The sequence below is a fragment of the Aspergillus pseudoviridinutans genome, assembly GCF_018340605.1.
Source record: "Aspergillus pseudoviridinutans IFM 55266 DNA, scaffold_1, whole genome shotgun sequence".
Lineage (NCBI taxonomy): Eukaryota > Fungi > Ascomycota > Eurotiomycetes > Eurotiales > Aspergillaceae > Aspergillus > Aspergillus pseudoviridinutans.
The window spans coordinates 4,939,136-4,960,895 of NW_025091281.1; the positions used below are offsets into that span (position 1 = coordinate 4,939,136).

Consider the following 21,760-nt stretch of genomic DNA (forward strand, 5'->3'; position numbering starts at 1 on the left):
AATAGTAAGGTAGATAGAGAGGTAATCTATGACAGAATGTTACTGACACACACTAGACCTCAGTGTGTATTGAAAGTTGAGTTAGGTTTTCCCGAACCACACTAAGCTATTTTTGACACACCTTGAGCTGTGTCCCTAATCATTTAACTATATATCCAAGAATCTGACACACCAATTATATAATCCAGCTTATCACATATGTCAAACCATCCAGCTAGGATGCACTTGCCTCCAAAGATGAGAAAAGGTGGAATATAATGACCATCTGCACTAATTGCTTCCACAACCATTACATATTCACAATTAGTCTTACTAGGAGAGAAGCAAGCCTGCCGTACAGAGAGAGATAAAGATGATCCAAGCATTCAAACATCACTGGGCTGAATGAGCTAGGCAACGACACAAGACTGGTGATACTGTGGTTTGGAGTGGTGGTACACCACACGCCAGTTTAGGGTTAGGGTTTGGAGTGTAACTGCTGATCTTCATGTTTCAGGAAGCTAAAGAGTGAAGCGGGTCGTCTTCTTTACTGGTAGCTGGTAACCACTATGTATCATATATCAGGCTATCGGTTTTACAAGTGTGCAGCATCTCATCAACATACGCAGGATCTGGAATGAGAGAGGAGAAGCTTGCGAGGGGGACTACAAGTTGCAAAGGGGCAGATAGTACTCTGTAAACAAGTCTTTGATAAACTATATCTTCGCTCCTTGACGGAATATCTAGAAACCCCTCATCTACCTTGTACCCTCGGCCGCCCCTTGGAAAATCGATGCAACAGCGTACAAAGCCTGTCCAGTATGTTGCTCAGCATGTCAGCCCGGTGTGTTCCTCCCGTCACGGTGATGTGGAGTGACTCGCCCGACGGCCTGGCCATGATCTCTACCTCTCCCGTATCATAGCCTGCCGGAAGCTCACAGAAGTTGAGCCGGCATTGGCTTCCGTTCAGACTTATAGTAGGCCGATCATCGACGGCCAGATAGTGAACAGTGAAGCCAAACCGCGTCATGCGCGGGTCCACTTCGGCATTGCCGAGTCCTGTCGTCTGATATGGCAGACCTCTCGCATACTGTTCTTGCACCACCTGTTGCGCAAGCTTGAAAGATATATCACCCTGATCGAAGGTGACTCTCACAGGCACGAAATTGACACACGGCCCTACAACTTCCTGCAAAGCATGTTCGAACACAGAGCGACCGGTGATGAGCCGGCCGAAAACGACGTCCGACGTCGCAGTCACTTCCGCAATCACGCACGCACATGCGGCTGTGAACACTGTGGCGGGTGTCATATCGCTGTGCGTCACAGAGAAGCCTACCTCCCTGGTGCAAGATGCCTTGGGAATAGCTTCGACCTGTGCAAAGGTTAACGGTCCTTGAGGTGCAGGAATCGGTGTCATCGGCACATCTTGTAAGAGCGACTGCCAGAAATGATCTGAGCTTGCCGTGTCCATCATGTTTCGGTCGATGAAGTCGGTGAATCGCGGCGAGTCGGGTAGCACTTCTCCATGAAAGGCAGAAGAAAGGCACCGTAGGAGATATTGGAGACTCATGCCGTCGTACTGAGCGTGCGAAAGCCGCAAGACCAATTTTCTCTCGCCTGCTGAAGTGGCGATGATGAAAAACTTTGTGAAGCAGGCGCCAAGTCTCGCAGGCTCTTTGAAGTCTTCCAAGCACACGCGTCTGGTCAAGTGGTTGATATCGCCATCGTGCTCCTCGATGCTGTAGCTGAGCTGTTGCTCTGGCGGCACCTTCTGCAAATATCGACCTTGATCCCAGATGAAGACAGTGCGGAGGATGTCAAATTGATCCCACAAGGCTTTGCACACGTTGAGGATTTGCGATGTCGGTATATGAGGAGGAAAGTCCAACGAACAGTAATTCCACCATTGTTTGTCTTCCCGTAATGCGGCTTCGATACACCTTGTCTGGAATGAAGTGACCGGCCTTCCGAGCATCGTCTTCGCCTGGTTACTATGAGCGACAGCTTGCGTACCGCGAAGATCAAGTGCTGCATCTTCATTGCGCCCGACGATTGCGCTATCCGAGACAGACTTTTCCACGAGTGTTGCCAAGTCACAGAGTCGCGGGTGCGTGAAGACATCCTGGACTGTAAAGGGTAGGTCTCTAATGCTTGCTTCTCGAACCAGACGCATTGCGATGATGGAGTCTCCTCCGAGCTGGAAGAAACTGTCCTCTGATCCAATTGAGTCTGGAGCAATGTGTAGGATAGAGGCCCAAATGTTTTGCAGTTGTCGTTCTAGCTGAGTGGAAGGCTTCTGCCGCTTCTGTTGCCCTGCACCCAGCGCGATTAATTGCTCAAGTGTCATAGTTTGACCGTATCTCCGCAGCTCTGTCCGGTTACGCTTGCCTGTGACCGTGGCCGGCATAACAGGCATTGGAACGTAAGCGTTCGGTATCATATACAATGGAAGATCTTCTCGAAGCCTCGGCTCAATTGCTGTTGTCATACGCTGCACGGTGGCAATGAGATCCAATTCAGAGATCGTAGCTGCGCCTGAAGGACAGATGAAGGCAACAAGAATAGGATTCTTGCTTCCGCTTGGACACAGAACGTCGACCACGACTTCCACGTCGCCGTATACGGAGAGGTGCTTCTGGAGATGGTTCTCGATGTCTCCGAGTTCGACTCGCTGACCGCGAATCTTGACTTGAGTATCTCGGCGGCCGATGAATCTCAGACTGCCATCCCAATCGTAACAGACCAGGTCTCCGGTCTTGTATACCCGTCCGGTGCGACCTTCATGTCCGTCCTCGCGCTGAAGCAGCCACGGAGGGTTTTCGATGAACGAACTGGCGGTTTTCGCGGGATCTGAAAGGTAGCCAGAACCGACGATTGGTCCTTCTATCACGAGCTCGCCAACAGCACCGATTGCGCACAGATCTGGGCTGCCATCTGCACGGACGATCCATGTGTTGGCACCGATACCTTTGCCGATCCGAGGCTCACCCATATCCGTTATTTTAAGATCTTGGATTGTGCTCACAGGTGTGCATTCAGCGGGGCCATAAGTATTCAGCATGACCCGACGGTCAGCCCATCGTTCTATATCAGCTTGCGAGACAGGTTCGCCAATCAGACTCATTGTTTGAAGTCCAGGAACAGCTGCAGGGTCAATAGTCCGAGCCACGGTTGGTGTCAAGTGAGCATAATTGGCTCGGAGATCTTGTATCGATTGGGCGATATTTCCTCGTCGATCAGATTCACTAGGGATGCACAAGCACGCTCCAGCTGTAAGCGTGTKGATCAGGTTGGACCATGCAACATCGAATGCATACGAAACAAAGTCGTAAACCAGGGAAGTGGGAACGATCCCGAGACGATGCTGTTGATGTTGGATCGCGCTGCTGAAGTTTTGATGTGTGACAAGCGCTCCTTTGGGAAGACCCGTGCTGCCGGAAGTGAATACGACGTACAGCAGATCAGAAGGTTGAACGACAGGTAGTGCGCAACCCGAATCTGGAAGCTGAGATAATTGATCCATATCAACAGTCACTACTGTTGCATCGGCAAGTCGGCTAGCTAGCTGCTCATTTACAGTCGACGATACTATCACTAAAGGTTGGACCTGCCGAGTGATCGCTAGTAGTCGCTGTTCAGGAATAGTTGTATCCAATACCACTGATGCGCCTCCTGCTTTCATGACTGCAACCTGTGCCACTGGAGTCCAGACCGACTTCTCAAAGCAGAGGGGAACGATTGTACCTCGACCTACGCCTAGACTGCATAGCCGATGGGCGAGACGAGTTGACAGGCGATCGAGTTCAACATAGGTGAGACTGCCATTCCAAGCGTTTATAGCCACCCTTGTCGGATCACTGGTTTTGACAGTCTTCCTGATCAAGTCGTGCACACACACAGCTGCTGTTTCGGGCACACTTGCATTCCACCGCCAAATTTCTTGTCGATCGTGTGGACCTGTGATACTGATATCACCTAGCTTGACATCGGACTTTGTTTTGCATAGTAAGCGGATGATGTGCCCGAATTGTCGTTGAATACGTTGCAATTGCAGTTCATTAATAACGTTCGTGTCGGCCACAAGACTCAAGGTCAGATCATCTTTCCCAAGGTCACAGCAAAGTTGCAGTGCATAATTGCTGAACGCAGCGTTAACGTCGTCGGAATTTGCCACCTTCTCGTCACCTAGAGAATGCTGGAAGAGTTCTCTAGATCTATTTGTATCGTCTGCCAGAGTCCGTGGTTGGATCAACAACAGCGTCTGGAATTGACAGGCTCTCTCGGTATCGCTGCTGATACGACGAAGGTTTTGCAGACCAATTTGCTCGAATTCCATTGACTCCACAGCTTGCTGTTGGACTCCGCGGAATAAGACTTCAAGCGGCTCTTGTTTGTTGAGAACCACGCGGACTGGAATGGTTGCAATCGTGGGGCCAACCATTTGCTCGATGCCCTGGACGGCTTGACGACCCATGACGGTGACGCCAAACAATGCCTCGTCCACCCCAGTGTACTCAGAAGTCAGTATCGACCATGCTGCTCGAACTATCGTTGATGGGGTAATGTCGCCCTTGGGCCAATCTATATTGGAGATGACGTTTGTAATGCTCTTGTCCGCCTGTGGCTCGTATGCTGGAATGGGAAGTGATGGGAATGAGGGCGCTTCGATCCTCGACAGTAGCTCCTGCCAAAATGATTCACATCGTCTCGTATTGAGATCAGCTAGATGTTTCGCAAAGATTTGAAACGGTGGCGACCGTCCAAGTGCTTCGCCTCGGTATGCTTTTTCCAATCGATTCATCACAAGAGACCGAGACCAGCCATCGTAAAGAGCATGATGCACTGTCCAAATAAAGAAGCGGCGCTTGGTTTCTCTTTCGATGATAATACTTTGCAAATTCAAGGGTAGGCCAAGTCCCATCGTCATGCTTGGATTTGTCACTTCAAGGTGGTCGAGACTGTCGCTTTCGGTCCATTGCTCAGCAATCTTGGAAACAACCTGGACAAGACCCTGGCCAGGTAAGTCGATAATGCGGGTTCTCAGGATGGGCGTAGCCTGAAGCACTTCGGTCCACGCTTGACAGAACTGATCCAAGTCAACCGAGATCTGTAGCTCCAAGGTATAGCGAGCAGTAAAAGCACCGGCACGTCTTGCCGTTATTGCTAGTAGGCCTTCTTGCATCGGTGTACATGGGAAGACGTCCTCAATATGTTCAGGTTTCATCTTGCAGAGTCGCGCTGCCTGGGCCCGAACACTTTCCTCATCCATACCACTTGGTAACAGAGAAAATGGTAATATTTCGGAATTCGCAGCCACCACTTCGCCTGCAGCTGCAGCCAAATCCTCCAACCTTGGATTCTTGAAGATGTCAGAGACTGTGAGCGACAGACCGTAGTCTCGCGCTATACCAGCCAGACTCATAGCGCTAACAGAATCGCCGCCGACTTGGAAGAAGCTGTCATCACATCCAATGTTTTCAGCATTGATGTCGAGCACTTGTGACCATAGTTGCTGAATAAGGACCTCTGTTTTGTTGACTGGTTGTCGCTTGATACCTCGCTCAGGATTAAGTGCTGAGAGCTGCTCAAGAGTATAGAGTTGACCTATCTTACGCAAAGAGCTCCGGTCGATCTTTCCAGTCGCCGTAGTAGCAACTTGAGTTACTGGGATGAAAAACTTTGGAACCATGTACGCAGGTAGTGAGCTCGTAAGCTGTTGCACCAGCCCAGGGACGACCTGGCCTGCTACAGAGCGCAGCTCATCCTGAGACAGATCTTCTGCTGAGTGAACGTGAAGGAAAGCAACAAGTGTTGGAGTTTTGCTCTCTGCCGGGATCAGCACGTCTGCGAAGCCAGAAATCCTAGCTTGTTGGGATGCGGTTGATTGTGCATTCCTGGTAAGGCTCCTGCGCATGTGACTCTCGAYGTCGTTCAGCTCGACTCGCTGCCCACGGATCTTGACCTGCGAGTCTTTCCGGCCAACAAATACTACGTTTCCGTCTGAGGTATAGCGAACAAGATCGCCAGTCTTGTAGACAAAAATTTCGGAAGCATGTCGGGTGTCGTGTTTTAGCCACGGTGGGTTGGAAACAAAGACTTTGGAAGTACTGACTGCGTCTGAAAAGTAACCTTTACTCACAATCGGCCCGTCAATCACGAGTTCACCAACGGCTCCGATAGGTGCAAGGTCGTGTGAAGAGTCTTGTGGTCGAATAATCCACAGATTCGCACCAAAGCCCTTGCCTATCACCAATGCCCCTTCACTCTCGCTTCCGATTTCGGCGCAGCTACTCAGCGGTGTGCATTCAGTAGGTCCGTAGAGATTCAGAACTTTGATCCCGAATCGCGTCCACTGATCTTTGTCAGATGTGAGCATCGCCTCTCCGACCAGTCCCACGCATTTCAGGTTTGGCACCTGGGATGGATTCAGCATTCGCGCTACTGTGGGTGTAAGATGCACATAGTTTGCCTGCAAAGCTCGCATCGACTCTGCGATTCGGTCCCGACGATTTGCCTCACTTGGAACACACAGGCAGGCACCAGCTGCCAGGGTGAATAGAAGATGCAACCAGATGCCATCCCAGCCATACGAAACGAATTCGTAAACCCGGGAGGTTTCTGTGATGCAGAGCCCTTGCTGCTGATACTTAATTGCGCTGCTGAACTGACTGTGGGAGACTACGACTCCCTTTGGCCGCCCGGTACTGCCTGACGTGAACGCGATATACAAAGGATCATCAGGTGTTACAGCTGGGAGTAGATAATTCTCTGGAGGGCTGGGCAATTGTGCCAGGCAACGGTCATCCAACAAGACTACCCTTTCGGCAGTGAGGAGGTCTGCAAGTGCCTCACAAGCTGGTGAAGAAACGATGAGCTTGGGATTGACTTGCTCAACGATGGATCGTAACCTATTTTCGGGAAGACTTGAGTCCAAAGTGACACCAGTACCACCAGCCTTGATTACAGCAATCATGGCTACCGACATCCATTTCGACTTTTCAAAAAGTATGGGAACTGTTACTCCTGGTTTGACTCCGCAGGTAACCAAATTGTAAGATAATTTAGTCGAGAGCGTTTCCAATTCGGCATATGTGAAGCCCCCGTCCCAGGCACAAATGGCTGTTGCAGATGGCTTCCGGTGCGACGTCGTTTCAAGAAGCTCCAGGACGCACTGCTTCACTGGTGTCCAGGGCTTCGAGTTCCAGCTTCCAATCTCAGCGCGATCATGGGCGCTAATAGTCTCAATATCAGCGACTCTAGATGCGCCCCGCCCTAGTGAGCATATCTGTCGTAGGATATGTTCGAACTGGAAAGCCATTCGACGCAGTTGAGTCTGATCGATGATCGTAGAGTCGGCAACAAAGTCTGCTGTTATACCGTCATCCATGAGATCGCAGACGACTTGAAGGGCATGAGTGTTGAAGGCCGTGTTCACGGTGTCTTTGTTGAGGGCCTCCTCGGCATGTATGGAGTGTTCAAACAGTTGGCGCGACGGGTCATTAGACGATGGCCCAGGCTGAACCACCAAAAGAGTTTGGAATTGACAAGCCTGTTCAGCATCGTCGCTTATTCGTCGAAGGCGCTTGAGGCCAATCTGCTCGAACGGCATAATGTCGATGGCTTGTTTCTGAATGTCGCGAAGGAGTCCGTCGATGCTCTGCTCCGCAACTAGCTTTATGCGGATTGGAACAGTCGTAATCGTTGGCCCTGTCATACGGTCGATTGCTTCAACAGGAGCTTGTCGACCAATAACTGTAGCACCAAAGAGCACCTCCCTAGCGGCGCTATATTCTCCCATGAGGATAGCCAAGGTTGCACGTAGGATTGTTGAAGCGGTGATGTTGCTTTCCCTGGGCCAATCTACACCAGTAATAGTATGTGCAAAATTCGTGTCCGCACGCAGCTGATGTGTCGTCGATGCCACTACCGGCCATGATGGTGCTTCCAAGCCTTGGAACATGTCTTCCCAAAAGGCATTTGTGGTAAGTTCATCGCTTTCCTGCACATATGAAACGAAGCTTTGGAAAGGCGGAGACGGTGCAAGAACTTGGCCATTGTAGGCTTGAGCAAGGTCCTCCATCAAAAGTGGTATCGACCAGCCGTCGTAAAGTGCGTGGTGAATGGTCCAGACAAAATACTTACGGCCTGACTCTTCGTCTTCCATGAGATCATTTTGTGTGAGTGAAGTACCGAGTCCAATGCTTCTTCCTTCTTTAGTCATTTCAATCTCGTCTAAGGTCCGAATATGGCTCCAACGAATGGACTCTTTGAGAACAACTTGTACGAGGCCATGGCCAGAAAGCTCAATAATCCTTGTCCTTAAGGTTGGATTGCTGTCGTAAACAGATTCCCAGGCCCGCTTGAAACGAGGCACTTCAGTGGAAGAACGCAACTCTACGGTGAAACGTGCAGTATAATCACCAGCACGCTTTGCAGTCTGTGCTAGTAGAGCTTCTTGTAGCGGTGTACAAGGGAACACATCCTGTACTTGCGAGGCTGTGACACCGCATAACATAGCCGCACGCTCAGATAACTCTGTAACATCTTCCTCGATAGTGAGTAGCGAGAATGGTTCGATCTTGCGGGTGAAATCTCCTTGGATCACCCTCTTGGCCGAGCTAGCCAACTCATGCAAGATTGGTTTTGTGAATATATCAGCCACTGTCAATGCCAGCCCCTGTTCCTTCGCGGTAGTGACAAGTCGCATCGCCGAGATTGAATCTCCACCAATTTGTAGAAAGCTGTCATTCGCACCAATCCGGCTCGGTTCAATTGTCAGTACAGAGGCCCAAAGTTTCTGTAGTAGGCACTCGACCTCTGTAGTGGGCGGCTGTCGCTCGCGGCCTGGAGAGCTGTAGGAGTTCAGTTCTTCAAAGGTCATAGAGGCGCCCAAGTCGCGCAGTCGTCGGCGATCTAACTTTCCTGTCGCTGTTTTGGGAATCTCATCTAGAGGAATGAATGCACTGGGTATCATGTACTTAGGCAGTCTTTTCTCCAGTGCCGCAATCCACGCGGTCCTGTGGTCCTTCATTGTGTGAGCATCGTCAACAGCACGAGAGAAGCTTGCAGTAGTCACAAAAGCGACGAGAAGTTTTTTGTCCTGGCTTTTAGGCGATATTATCTCCGATGCGAGCTGTACATTACTGTGTGCGCCAATGACATGGTACAAATTCTGTTCGACGTCTGCGAGTTCGAAGCGCTGTCCATTGAGCTTGACTTGAGCATCTTTCCGTGCTACAAAATCCAGCGTTCCATCCTCGTTGTATCTCAGGAGATCACCAGTCTTATACAAGCGGTGTTGACAGCTTTCCGGGTCGGTGTCTTTTCGTACGAGCCAACTCGGAGCATCTATGAAGGCCCTCTCGGATAACTCCTTGTTGCCGATATAACCTTCTCCAACTAGAGGGCCTTCGATCAGAGCCTCGCCTGTCGCACCTACGGCTGAAAGTTTGTCGTGATCCCGAGGATCAACCAGCCATACGTTCACGCCTGCGCCACGGCCAAGGCTAGGTGCGAGGGTAGAATTCGGATCACAAGGTGCTATCATGATTGGCGGCACACATTCTGCAGGTCCATAAACGCTAATGATGTTGTCGACTCGGCCTTTCCACCTCGATACGTCTGCAGCGGTCACTGGTTCTCCGCCCATGATTAGATGCTTCAACCCTGGAACATGTTCCGGGTCAATCAGTCGAGCAGATGAGGGGGTAATGGCAATCGAATTGGCTCGGAGCCTCTCGAATGAACCTGCTAAGTCGTTCATACGGTCATCCTCGGATGGCACACATAAACAACCTCCAGCCGTGAAGGTCCGAAGTACGTCATGCCAGAAGACGTCAAAACTGTGGGAGACAAAGTTATAGGTTCTCGAAGTAGCTGAATAGCGTAGCGCTTGTGACTGGTGCCGGATAGCGCTGCTGAAGCCTCGGTGTGTCATCACTGCCCCCTTTGGAGTCCCTGTACTACCGGAGGTGAAAACGACATAGATCGCATCTGACGGCCTTACTGTAGGTAGGGCATTGAGCTCCAGCGATGGTGAAAGCGGCTCCATGAGAGATGCGTCGACAGTCATGACTGGTGCGGATGTAAGCCTACCAGCAAGCTCTATCTGTCTTGCTGAGGCCAAGATGAGCTGAGGGGAGGCCTGAGAGACTATGGATTGCAACCGCTGTTCTGGCAAATTACAATCCAAAGTAACAGAGGCTCCACCGGCCTTCATCACACCCAAGATAGCTACAGGCGTCCACTTCGACTTTTCGAAACATAGAGGTACAAAGTTTCCCCCCTGACCTCCAATGCCTCGATCAACCAATTTGTGGGCGAGTCTCGTAGAGAAGCAATCGAGCTCCTTATACGTCAGTTCGCCGTCCCAAGCACACACAGCAGCGGCTTCGGGCTGTCGACAGATCGTACGAGAGATCAACTCGTGCATGCAACTTAAATCGCTCTCAGGGATAATTGAGTTCCATTCCCAGATGGATTTCAAGTCCTGAGGGCTTAAGAGATCGAGATCCGCAAGCCGTTTTGCGTTATTCTCTGGCATACACAGTTGACGAATCGCTTGCTCGAAAGTATAGCAAAACCTCTGGGCTTTGCCGGATGATATTATTTCAGAGTCATACGACACATGACAAAGCAGCTCATCCTCAGCCAGTGTGCATTCTATCATCAGTGCGTAAGTACTGAACGTTGCAGCTTCGTTGACTGGTTTCTCAACTGTTCCCTCTTTGCTAGACAGCTCAAATAGTGCATCTTCACCGTTATTTTGACTCTTTGGTTGTACAACAAGAAGTGTTTGGAACTGGCATGCTTGTTCAGCGTTAGCTCCAAGCAGTCGTATCCGCTGTAGGCCAAACTGTTCAACGGCAGTCAATTGAATTGCTTGTTCCTGAATTCGCTGCAAAAATTCGGCTATGGTTTCTTCTTGTTTCGAAGTGACGCGGACTGGGACCGTCGCTATCGTCGGCCCAACCACTTCCTCAATTCCCAACATATTGATCTGACGTCCCATAGAGCTGGATCCAAATAATGCCTCATCAAGGCCTGTATACTGCATTATTGCAACAGATAAGGCCGCACGTACTGCTATCGAAGCTGTAATCCCCGTTCGTGGCCACTGTACTCTTGCGATGGTATGTGTCAACATGCTGTTACTTTCAGGTTGGGAGGTTGTCGAAGATATTGAGGGGAAGGGCGGTGCATCCAGTTCATTTAAGTACTCGTTCCACGTCCGTTCTGCAGAAGCTTGCACCATGTCAATGCTTACTCGCTTGACGAAGTTTTGGAACGGGGTGATTGGAGACAGCGATTGGCCTCGATAAAGCTGCTGTGCTCGTCGAATCATTAGATCCATGGACCATCCATCGTACAATGAGTGGTGTATTGTCCAAACAAAGAACGTCCGCTGGAGCTTGTGATCTCTGATCAATTCATAACGCACGAGCGGCGTTCCAAGGCCGACACGGATGGCCTGCTCCATTTGGAGATATTCATCCAGATCGGATTCTTTGGTTTCCCACATTACTTCCTCGTCAAGCACGACTTGCACGAGGCCTTGATCCGCGATATCTAAAATGCGTGTCCGTAAAATTGGAGTGGCCACTGCCATTTGGGACCACGCATTGCGAAACCGTTCGATGTCGATTGAATCCTTCAAGGGCAGCACAAATCGCGGAACGTAGTCTCCTTTCCGGCGAGTACTCAGCGCCATCAGTCCTTCCTGCAATGGTGTACACGGGAAAGCATCTTGTATGAGATCAGGTGGAACACCACACGCAGCAGCGGCATGGCTACGTATGTGTGCGAAGCTTATCCCTGGCCGCAAAAGTGAGAAGGGAGAGATAGGTTCCGGCAGATCTGATGCTGTTGTCGGAATCTCAGTAGCTAGAGTTGCAAGGCCAGCAAGAGTGGGCTTTCGGAAGATGTCTGGAACCTCGATTGACAGGCCCCCACGCCTCGCAGCACTGACTAGCCGCATAGCAAGAATAGAATCACCACCAATCCTGAAGAAATTGTCGTCTAGACCCAGCTTCTCAGCGCTTGTCTGGAGGGTACATGCCCAAGCCGCTTGCAGACGAAGCTCAATCGCCGTTGTAGGCGCTCTCCGTCCACCTTCCTCGTAAGTGTTGCCGAGCGAGGTAAGCTCTTCCAGTGTCATAGAAGACCCAATTGCTTGCAACTTCTTCCGGTCTGTCTTACCAGTAGCACTCATGGGCATACGTTGTAGAAACACGTATGCTCCAGGGATCATGTAGGATGGAACACGCTCCTTCAGGGTGTCTGTGGCTTGGGATACACGAGCACCAAGTGCAGACTTGCCAGTGTTGTCATCAGTCACGGATGTGCTGACGAATGCTGTCAGAATTTTGTTATCGCCACCTTTTGGTAAGATCAGTGCGGCAACTACACTGAGGTCACCCTTCCGGAAAGCGAGCGCATTCCGAACGTGATGTTCAATTTCAGCAAGTTCTACACGCTGCCCTCGCACCTTCACCTGTGCGTCCTTTCTCTTAACGTATATCAATGAACCGTTTGGATTATAGCGAACCAGGTCACCAGTCTTGTACAGGCGCCCAGTTCTGCCAGAATGACCTGGCCCACCACTCAACAGCCAAGGGGGATTCTCGATGTAGGCAGCCGCTGTCTTCTCAGGCTCGCCAAGGTAACCAGCACCCACGAGTGGTCCTTCAAGCCATAATTCGCCCAAAGCACCAATGATTGCCAGCTTGTCGGGGTTCTCGGGCTGCGTCACCCAGGAGTTCAGCCCAATTCCCCAACCAATTTCATTTGCCAGCTTGGATGCCTCTGAGATGTAATCGTATGCGTGACTCTTGGGCGTACACTCGGCAGGCCCATAAGCGTTGACGGCCTCCTGTAAATTCCCCCAGCGGATAGCATCCTCAGCAAGGACTTCTTCGCCACCAAAGGTAAGGTGTCTAAGCGACGGCACTTCACTCGGTTCAATCAAACGCGTTATAGATGGAGTAAGATCGGCATATGTCACGCCGTAGCGACGTATTGATGCCGCAATATCGCCACGACGCTCCTCTTCGCTCGGCACACAGAGACAAGCTCCCACAGCTAATGTGAGTAATGCATTCAGCCACGAAACATCGAACGCATACGACACATAGTCAAAGACTCTATCCGTGGGTTGCATGCCGAGAGGTCCGCGTTGGTGGAGAATGGCAGAACTGAAATTAGAATGGGTGATCATAGCACCTTTTGGTGTCCCGGTACTTCCAGACGTAAAGACTATGTAGACCCTGTCTGATGGGTCGACAGTAGGCAAACAGGTGTTCGACTGTGTACTCATGGGCCGTGAAAAGAAAGCCTCGGGTATAATCACATTCGTGTGGTCGCCTGCCAGTCGTTCCGCCATCGCTTTGTTGGCAACCGACGATAGAAGAACTTTTCCTGAGACCTGACGAGCAATGCGCTGTAAGTGGGCTTCTGGCTGGGTGGTGTCCATAGTAACACAAGCGCCGCCTGCTTTCATTACTCCTTGAATTGAAATGGATGTCCACATGGATTTTTCGAAGCATAATGGCACTATCGTACCTCTCTCAACGCCCTGGCTGACTAGGTAGTGGGCCAAGTCGGTAGACATTCGGTCAAGCGCTCCATATGTAAGCTTACCATCCCAAGCACAGATAGCTGGGGCATCAGGCTGACTGCGGCCTGTTTGTGATATCAAGTCATGTACGCAGTCGTTGGCCCTCTGAGGGACTGTCTCATTCCAGGTCCAAACGCGCTCCAAATCGCTCGGACCTGTCCAATCGATGTCCGATAGGTTTACACCAGCATTTCTCGGATCGCAAAGTTGCCGGAGAACATGCTCGAGCTGACGTTGGAGAGAGATCGCTTCATCGCGCCCGACTATGCGGGAGTCAAATGTAAACATGCAGTCCAGACCGCATGCTAGCAATTTCAATTGGACCTTCAATGCGAAAGTGCTAAAGAGTGGCCCGTTTTGGGCATTGTCAGAGGCAGAGACATTCCCGAGAGAGCTTGGGTCGAATGGTCCATCTTTTGGATTCAGATACTCTTCCTGTAGATTAACGTCGACAAGAGTCTGAAACTCGCAAGCTCTCTCCGCATCGATGCTGATCTTGCGGATTCTTTGCAGCCCGTAATGCTCAACTGTGGCTAGCTCTGCTGCTGACCGTTGTAGTCCGCATACAAATTCCTTGACCGTCATTTTCTTGGCAAGCTCTACCCTCAATGGTATAGTTGCCATGGTAGGGCCAGTCATGCTCTCGATGCCAGCTACATTGGCCTGTCGTCCAAATGTAGTTATTCCAAAGACTGCTTCATCTGTAGCTGCGTGCTGGCCCATGAGAACGGCCCATGCCGCCCAGACCATCGGCATCGTCTGGGTGCTGGCTTCGCGTGACCACGGGAGTTCTTTGATTACGCAAGACACCGTTTGATCTGCCTTGGGACGATATTTGATGTTCGGAAGTGGAGGGTAGATTGGTGCCTCGTTACCATGCAGGTGCTGTTTCCATATCCTTTCTGCGGAAGAGACGTCCATCTCTCTAATATACTTCACAAAATTCTGGAATGGAGCCGAAGCAGCCGGTTGTTTGCCTAAGTGAACATCGTTCACCTTTTTTACAAGCAGTGGCACTGAAGAGAAATCGTAAAGCGCATGGTGCATTGTCCAGACGAAAAAGCGCTGCCTGCGTTTGTGATCACCAATAAGCGCGAATCGAGCTAGAGGAGTCCCTGTCCCTGTGGTCCGCTGACTGTCATGGCGCAGATATCCATCGAGATCGTCGGCTGTCGTCCATTCGAATGGCTCGTCTATAATGGTCTGTACCAAGCCCTCGCCGGCGAGATCAACTATGCGTGTTCTCAAGATGGGCGTCGTCGCATAGACATGTCTCCAAGTGGCTTGTAGAGCGACATCGTCGACGTCTGGGCGCAGCTGTAATGTGTATTGTGCGACATAGTAGCCTGGTAGATGCGCACTCAGAGCTAGTAGACCCTCCTGAAGCGGCGTACATGGAAAGGCGTCTTCGATCTGTGAGGACTGTACACCGCAGGCGACGGCTATTTTCTGGCATATGTCGGCAACGCTGAAATTATTGATGTTGTCCAGCAAGGAAAACCTATCTGGGCAATGCTGTATTTCGGTCCATTTTCGTCGCTCCTCTTTGTCCAAAACGTTCGAGCCTTTGGTCTTTGCCTGTTTATTCTCCGCGACATTAGTACATTGTCGCGCACCGTGACTATCTTTGAATCTATTATCGTCGAGATTCATCATGGTATTAGAGCTCTCCATTGTTTAAGACGTGTTCAATCTGGTACAGGGTACAAGGGTCAGTGGGCTGATGGGACTACTTATTCCGTATGCCAATTGATGTCGAATAATGTATTTGATCTAGCGGATCTTCAGGCATTGGTCATGGTGGTGCTAACTTGACTCATCCTTTTTTTTTTTTTGGTTCGTAGTCCGAAGCCTGTTGATGCGCTGGCTGATCCGACTTACCGTCGTCGTCCAAGCCGTCTCGAGCGGATTGTGATCATTCATAGCCTCACCTCTTTACACTGCGCGTTCCCTCTTACTATCACTGGTTGGACGTTAATCGCCGCTTCATGTGTATTACAGCGCTCCATCAACAGACGCAGGGGCTCCGAGCACCACATGACGAATTATTGCCAATTGGCCAAGCATGACAATTGTGGGCAGTGGCAACGTAGTGACGGAGGTCCAGACGTTCAAACCGAGAGGCCTATTCCTCAGTTGTTGATATCCAGTCAGCGATGTTACATTTTGCTTGGAAGTAATCGCTCATTCTGCTCTGATTTCCCTTGACGCCGGTGGATCCTTTGCGCCGGCCGCTCCTTTGCGCCGGTCGCTCCTTCGCGCTTGCGTTGCAAACCAAACTATGATAGCGTGAATCATGCAATAGCAAAATCTGTGCGACGTCGGGGGCTGTGACTGCATTAGCGTACAGAATGATTGGTAGAGCGATCTTKCGGTCCGCTATCTGGAAGGCAACAGAAGCCGAAAGCGGGCCAGTCCGTACGCTTGTCTCATGTAGGCAGCTGTTTTTGGACGGCACGGCGCCTAAGAGATCCTTCAAAGCTTAGATTAGATGGTGGCGACGTTCAGCTTGGTTCTGTTAAGCCTTCGGTAGATTAACCCTGTTAGGCTTAACTCCGCACGTAACCTCAGGACTGAGATGATTCCGTTGGAAATGATGAAAATGAACTGTATCTCGATTCTCGATGATTCTGATTTATGATTGATTGTATGGTAGATACAGACAAAAAGAAGACAGGAAGGAAATTCGTAAGTCATAAAGTTGCAAGCAAAGGCAGCGACGCTTAGTAAGCGCTGTTTGCATTGTTTGTCTCCTTCTCCGTGACAGGACTTAGCAGCAGCACGTGTGTAGGCAGACGTCGTCACCCATCGGTCATCTCTTCATCCTGCAATGTTTCACAAAGAGTACCACTGCATCTTGTGACTGTTTACTTCCATTGCCGCCAGTGACTCAGTAGGGAGATCAGCTACAACGATGGAGTTGGTGGACATCCATAGAGCGGACGACGACAACTTCCGGCTAGAATCCAAGCCGACGCAACAGGCTGGCGTTGCGCATTCAGGAAAAGAGGTTGACCCTACCAAGGAAGCAACATCCAGTCAAAACTCGCAGGATGCTCCCAGTCTCCAAGGCGTCCAGTTGATCGTTCTATTATCGTGCCTTTTCCTTGGTAATTTCACCATTGGATTTGTAGGTAGCTTGATGGTGCAGAATGAACTGCATTAGGCAAACCAACAAAGAGTACGGACAATATTGACAAGGCTTGTTGTAGGACAGCAGTTGTATTGGCACCCTTCTTGTGATTCTCACCGACCACTTTGACGCTCTTCAAGATATTGGTTGGTACCAATCAACATAGTGAGTATTGCACAAAAGCATAATGATTTAGCCTCCTCGGACTGCTGGGCTAATCGTGCTTAACAAGCTTGTTAACTTTGTGTGCGCCTATCTTGGTGATGGGCCGACTGTACACCTTCTACTCCATGAAGACACTTTACGTGCTCTCTTTCACCATCTTTATCGCCGGCTCTATCCTTACTGCTGCCGCACCAACGTCTACTGCCTTCATCCTTGGCCGCGCAGTGAGCGGCCTCGGTGCAGCAGGAATAAACTCTGGCATGTACATGTTAGTATTAAGCATGATGGATAAAGTCTGTTACTCCCACAAAAGTACCCGGCGCTGACTTATAGCGCAGCATTCTTGCACACACCGTTCCGCTAAAGATCCAACCCATCATATTCGGCATTTGCGGCGCCGTAGAGTGCGCGGCGCTCGCTTTTGGGCCATTGATCAGCGGATCAATCGCTCATGCCGACAATTGGAGGATCAACTTCTGGACTATCGTGGGTCTGGGAAGCGCTGTTGCATTAGGCGTGTCCGTCAGTATAGGTCATCTGCGCCAGAGTGCGGACGAGAAACAACTCAGTGTAACTCAGAGGTTGAAGCGTCTCGACTGGTATGGGCTGGCGACAGAGCTTCCCATGACGATCTGCTTGATCCTGAGTTTGCAATGGGCTGGTACGGCGTATGCTTGGTCGAACTGGAGAATTATCCTCCTGCTCACCGTAACCGGTGTGCTTGCCATCCTTTTTTTTGTGGTTGAGCATATCGGTGGCAGTAACAGCATGATCCCCTTGCCAATACTACGACAGCGAAATGTCGCCTTCAGCTGTGCGGTTGGCTTTTGTAATTTTGCCGCTTTGTGGATCTTTGCCAACTACGTAAGTTCCATCGAGAAGAATCTACCTCATCACTGCTGGCAAGATGCTAATGGTTCGGTAGATCCCCCTCTATTTTCAAGTAGTGCGTGGAGCAGATACCCTTCATTCGGCTTTGATGTATCTACCGACCACGCTAAGTATGTCCATCTGCGCGCTGGCCAGTGGACCTGTTACATCTACAATCGGTTATTTCAACCCAGCATTACTTTTCGGCAGCGCGCTGAGTGTGACTGGAGCAGCATTGATGGCCACATTCGAAACCCATACGCCTGCAGCACGATGGATAGCTTACCAGATCATCTACGGTATCGGCGTTGGTATGGCATTCCAGCCTCCTTTCATCGCCCTGCAAACCGTGCTTGAGAAGCCACTTGTTCCTGCAGCCTTGGTACTGCTGAACTTTGTGCAGATGCTCGGTGGCATCATCTTCCTATCCATCTCGCAGAATGTGTTCCTGGACAAGCTGACAAACAATCTTACACAAAACATCCCGAATTTTAACCCAGCCATTGCCAAGCAAAATGGCGCGACTGGTCTGAAGGGTTTGGTGCCCGTTGATTATCAACCACAGGTCATACTGGCCTATAAGTCTGCTATCATAGACGTATTCTACATCGCACTTGGTCTGGTTAGTGTTGGCCTGCTAGCTGCGCTCGGCCTTGAGTGGAGGTCAATCAAGAAGGACGATGAGAAGAAAGAGTGAACTTAAAAGAGATGTGTTGCTCTGCGCAGCTATTGGACAGTTGAGATGATTCTGCGTATTCAGGAAACCATCCCAATGTGTCTTACATAGGCGTGTCTCTGTAGCGTACTGTGCTACTTACATTCTCTCGCAAGGGTAGAGACCCCCGAGAAACATGTCGATAGTCATTGTAAATAGATCCTTGGATAAGCTCCATCGAACTCATAAAGTATTGTACCACAATCTTTCTTTTTTTAGGTTTTTCACCAAGCTGGTGGAAATTTCTTTGAGCTCGATTCATATGCTCAGAAATTGTCCTTAAGTGCAACAACTTTAACCAAATTTTACTCTAGATTCGTTCCGCAGTCATTCAAGCAGAAACTCCAGCATTACCGCTGCTATCACGGCTCCATCATGCGGCAAATTTACTCGGGACTTAGCCTCGTTGTAAGTTTCCTCCCCAAACACAGTAGGACCGCGGCGCTCTAGCAACTCATCCGCAATGCGCCCATGGTACTCCGGATGACCCTGCATACTTAGCAGACGGCCTTTCCGGTACATGATTTGCACCGGGCATCGCTCTGACCAACCCAGAAGCTCCACGTTTGCTGGACAAGCAGGCAACATGTCTCGATGCATCTGGTGAAGCGCCTAAGATGATGGATCTCTTGGTCAGTCACGGTGCTCAGTATTCAGAAGCCCTCAGCAATGGTTGTTTGTTCATGTGACGCACCAGGGAAGGCAAACCGAACAATCGTCGAGCCTTCGATGTCATTTCGATTTTTGTGACCGCAACCTCCCATCCATTCTCATTCCTCACCGGCATCACACCCAATGCTCGCCCGATGATCTGGTGCCCGAAACAGACTCCTATCACTTTCACCCTTGTTTGTTGATGCAGCAGGTTTGCAACAAAATCGACAAGTTGCAGAATCCAGTTTTCCTCTCCATCTGAGAAGCTATCGTATCCTTGTGCGTACCAACATCAGCGAAAGTATTGTAGTTTAACGCGCAAAAAACATACTTACTGCTACCCGTCAAGACAACCGCATCGATGTCGCCTAGCAAAGGATAATTCCCCAGACGAACATCATATGCGGATTCGACAATTTCAGGGCCTTCTCTGGAGCTATTTCGCTGTAGGCGTACGACACCTGCAGCGAACAATAGATGGAACAGGTTGCCAAACGATCCATATTTCCTTTTAGTCTCTCCAATCGGTTCATCGCACTCCAGTATGGCAATACGAAGCGGAGAGGACATATCTTTGGACTTGGAAACAGAAGGGTTTTCTGAAGTGTGGCTGTGAATTTTGCTGTACGAAGCTGGAAGGTGTCTGAACATCTGGCTGGGGTGGGCATCACTTTATACCTCACGGTGTAGCAGAGTCACGCACGGACGCAGCACACTATACACGACATGTTCGCGTAAGTGTTGAATGTCTAACCAGCATTTCAGCGTCATACAATATCGGCGATGGTGGCCTGAGAGGCCACAGGAACGAGCTTGCCTCTACGGATTGCTACCTTCCATTGTAGCATTATCGCCTGCTTAAGATATCGTTATGCGGCCTATTGGACGGAGCCTATAGTTTGAACGGCTACTCCATCGTCCCTCCTTTCTGGGAAAGTCACAATCATCTGATCCGCGCTATCTATTGCCTCCAAGAGTACGCTATGACAATGTTCTTTAACCACAGCATAACCAAAGACAAGCGATCAAAGTTTGCTTCCATGAGCCCAGCCGTGGGGTCATTTATCCAGCGAATCCCTGATATCCATGAACACCAAAATCAGATCGGCGAGCAGTTCAAGCGTACGCGTAGCAGGTCTCGTCTCGGATCTGTTTGAGCAACGGAAGGAGCGCTGTACCCCCTGTTMCCCGCGCAGCAACTTCACCGTCCTCGTGACTCAATTCTGCGGTAGTAAGACTATGTACTTGGCATGGCTCGCAAGCTCCCTGCCGCCTCCTCGCATTACTATTACTGTGGAGAAGGATGTAGCGATTTGTGATCTGCAGGTGTATGTCTCGGAATCTCACCAAAGCAGCGATACAAGCATTATATGAGTTGATAAGCTGTTCGTGATCTCGGTTCATCTCGACAAAGGCTCGAATATTGGCAACCTTGGCGAAGTGGATTAGGAATCGGCGGTGGGGACCAGGCATGTAGTCCCGCATGCTTGCCACAAACTCAGACTCTTCCTCGTGGACCGAATCAGTGAACCGTTTCCCTGCATGGATCTTGGTTGGGTGATGTCTGACACCCAAAGCGAGGTCAATGAGTTGGATCAGACTCGACTGGCCATTCGATCCTCCAGCAAATCGAACTGGTTGCATTGGACGTGTTCCATTATCAAAGTATACGCCATTGGGGAGTTTTGGACTTCCCCTGCTGCCGGCGAGAAACACACGGATCTTGTTGTAGAAGAAGTGTGGGTCGCAGTTGTCATACATGCGCTGTGTCAACGCGCATATATCCTGGATGCCCTCGAGAAGACATATAAGCTGAGCAGCAACCGCATTGACTTCGTTCCCTCGCGCATAACGAACTGCATCCAAGGTGGCCCTGACTAATGGACCACCCCTAGCCTCGATAGCTACCGAGACGAGGTAGAACCAGCTCTCATCGATCGCACCCGTGAAGGTTATCTGAGTTGAAAGGTTATCAATACGATAAAGCGGTTCAATGTCCTGTGCAACTGTATAATTCCACAGTACTAATCCAGCATAGGTCGCAACGGGAGGCAGTTCCAGTGACTTGCAGATCAACAAGAACGGGCTCGATACTGATTCCGGGATAATCTAGAGTATGGGTCAGTCGCAGGATTTAAATGATTTCTTCCGCATCATACCTCTGCCGGCTCTTCACCTCCCCAAATGTATGCATGGCAAATGAAGCCCAGCATCGAGTATGCTTTTCTTCGCTGCGATATTGTCTCGAGACCCTCACAGCTCAGGACCGGAAGCTCGTCAACGACGTTTCGTATTCGATTGTCCATGATCAAATTTTGTAAGTCCTGAGTAACGCGGATCCATGGCTGGTAGTATGGGTGCAAATCGGACTCGCAGGATACAACTTCGGGCAGAAACCCGGTTTTAGGCGACACATCGTACGCCTCAGGTATAGGTAGCCCAATATCAGAAGCCATTCTGGCTTATGAATGCGCTTCTGATTCTGAATAAGGGTTCGAATAGTCCGCGTATCACTCTGACTTTGTTCAGAGTTGCACGGATTCCTTCCCAGGCATTGGGAACAATCGCATATGAAAGATCTACCATGAACATACCTTAAGTCACAGCAATGCTCGACTCCGATTCA

At 50.2% G+C, this 21,760-nt stretch overlaps 4 protein-coding genes across 4 annotated transcripts; 1 reads left to right on the forward strand and 3 right to left on the reverse strand.

Annotated features, from left to right (window-relative positions):
- Nucleotides 1–733: 733 nt before the first annotated feature.
- On the reverse strand, nt 734–15,271 carry Asppvi_001713 (nonribosomal peptide synthase; the record flags this gene model as incomplete). Its single annotated transcript, XM_043298006.1, has 1 exon — nt 734–15,271. The coding sequence occupies one exon, from the start codon at nt 15,269–15,271 to the stop codon at nt 734–736; it is 14,538 nt and encodes a 4,845-aa protein (XP_043153941.1).
- A 1,240-nt stretch (nt 15,272–16,511) lies between these two features.
- On the forward strand, nt 16,512–18,462 carry Asppvi_001714 (uncharacterized protein; the record flags this gene model as incomplete). The annotated part of the gene is made up of 5 exons (XM_043298007.1): nt 16,512–16,727; nt 16,810–16,895; nt 16,963–17,163; nt 17,234–17,759; nt 17,821–18,462. 5 exons carry the CDS (start codon nt 16,512–16,514, stop codon nt 18,460–18,462), a joined length of 1,671 nt encoding a protein of 556 aa, XP_043153942.1.
- A 345-nt stretch (nt 18,463–18,807) lies between these two features.
- Nucleotides 18,808–19,704, reverse strand: Asppvi_001715 (type 1 glutamine amidotransferase; the record flags this gene model as incomplete). Its single annotated transcript, XM_043298008.1, has 3 exons — nt 18,808–19,092; nt 19,175–19,410; nt 19,470–19,704. 3 exons carry the CDS (start codon nt 19,702–19,704, stop codon nt 18,808–18,810), a joined length of 756 nt encoding a protein of 251 aa, XP_043153943.1.
- Nucleotides 19,705–20,250: 546 nt separating this feature from the next.
- Asppvi_001716 (indoleamine 2,3-dioxygenase) lies at nt 20,251–21,590 on the reverse strand (the record flags this gene model as incomplete). The annotated part of the gene is made up of 2 exons (XM_043298009.1): nt 20,251–21,243; nt 21,294–21,590. The coding sequence occupies 2 exons, from the start codon at nt 21,588–21,590 to the stop codon at nt 20,251–20,253; spliced, it is 1,290 nt and encodes a 429-aa protein (XP_043153944.1).
- Between the last annotated feature and the right edge of the window lie 170 nt (nt 21,591–21,760).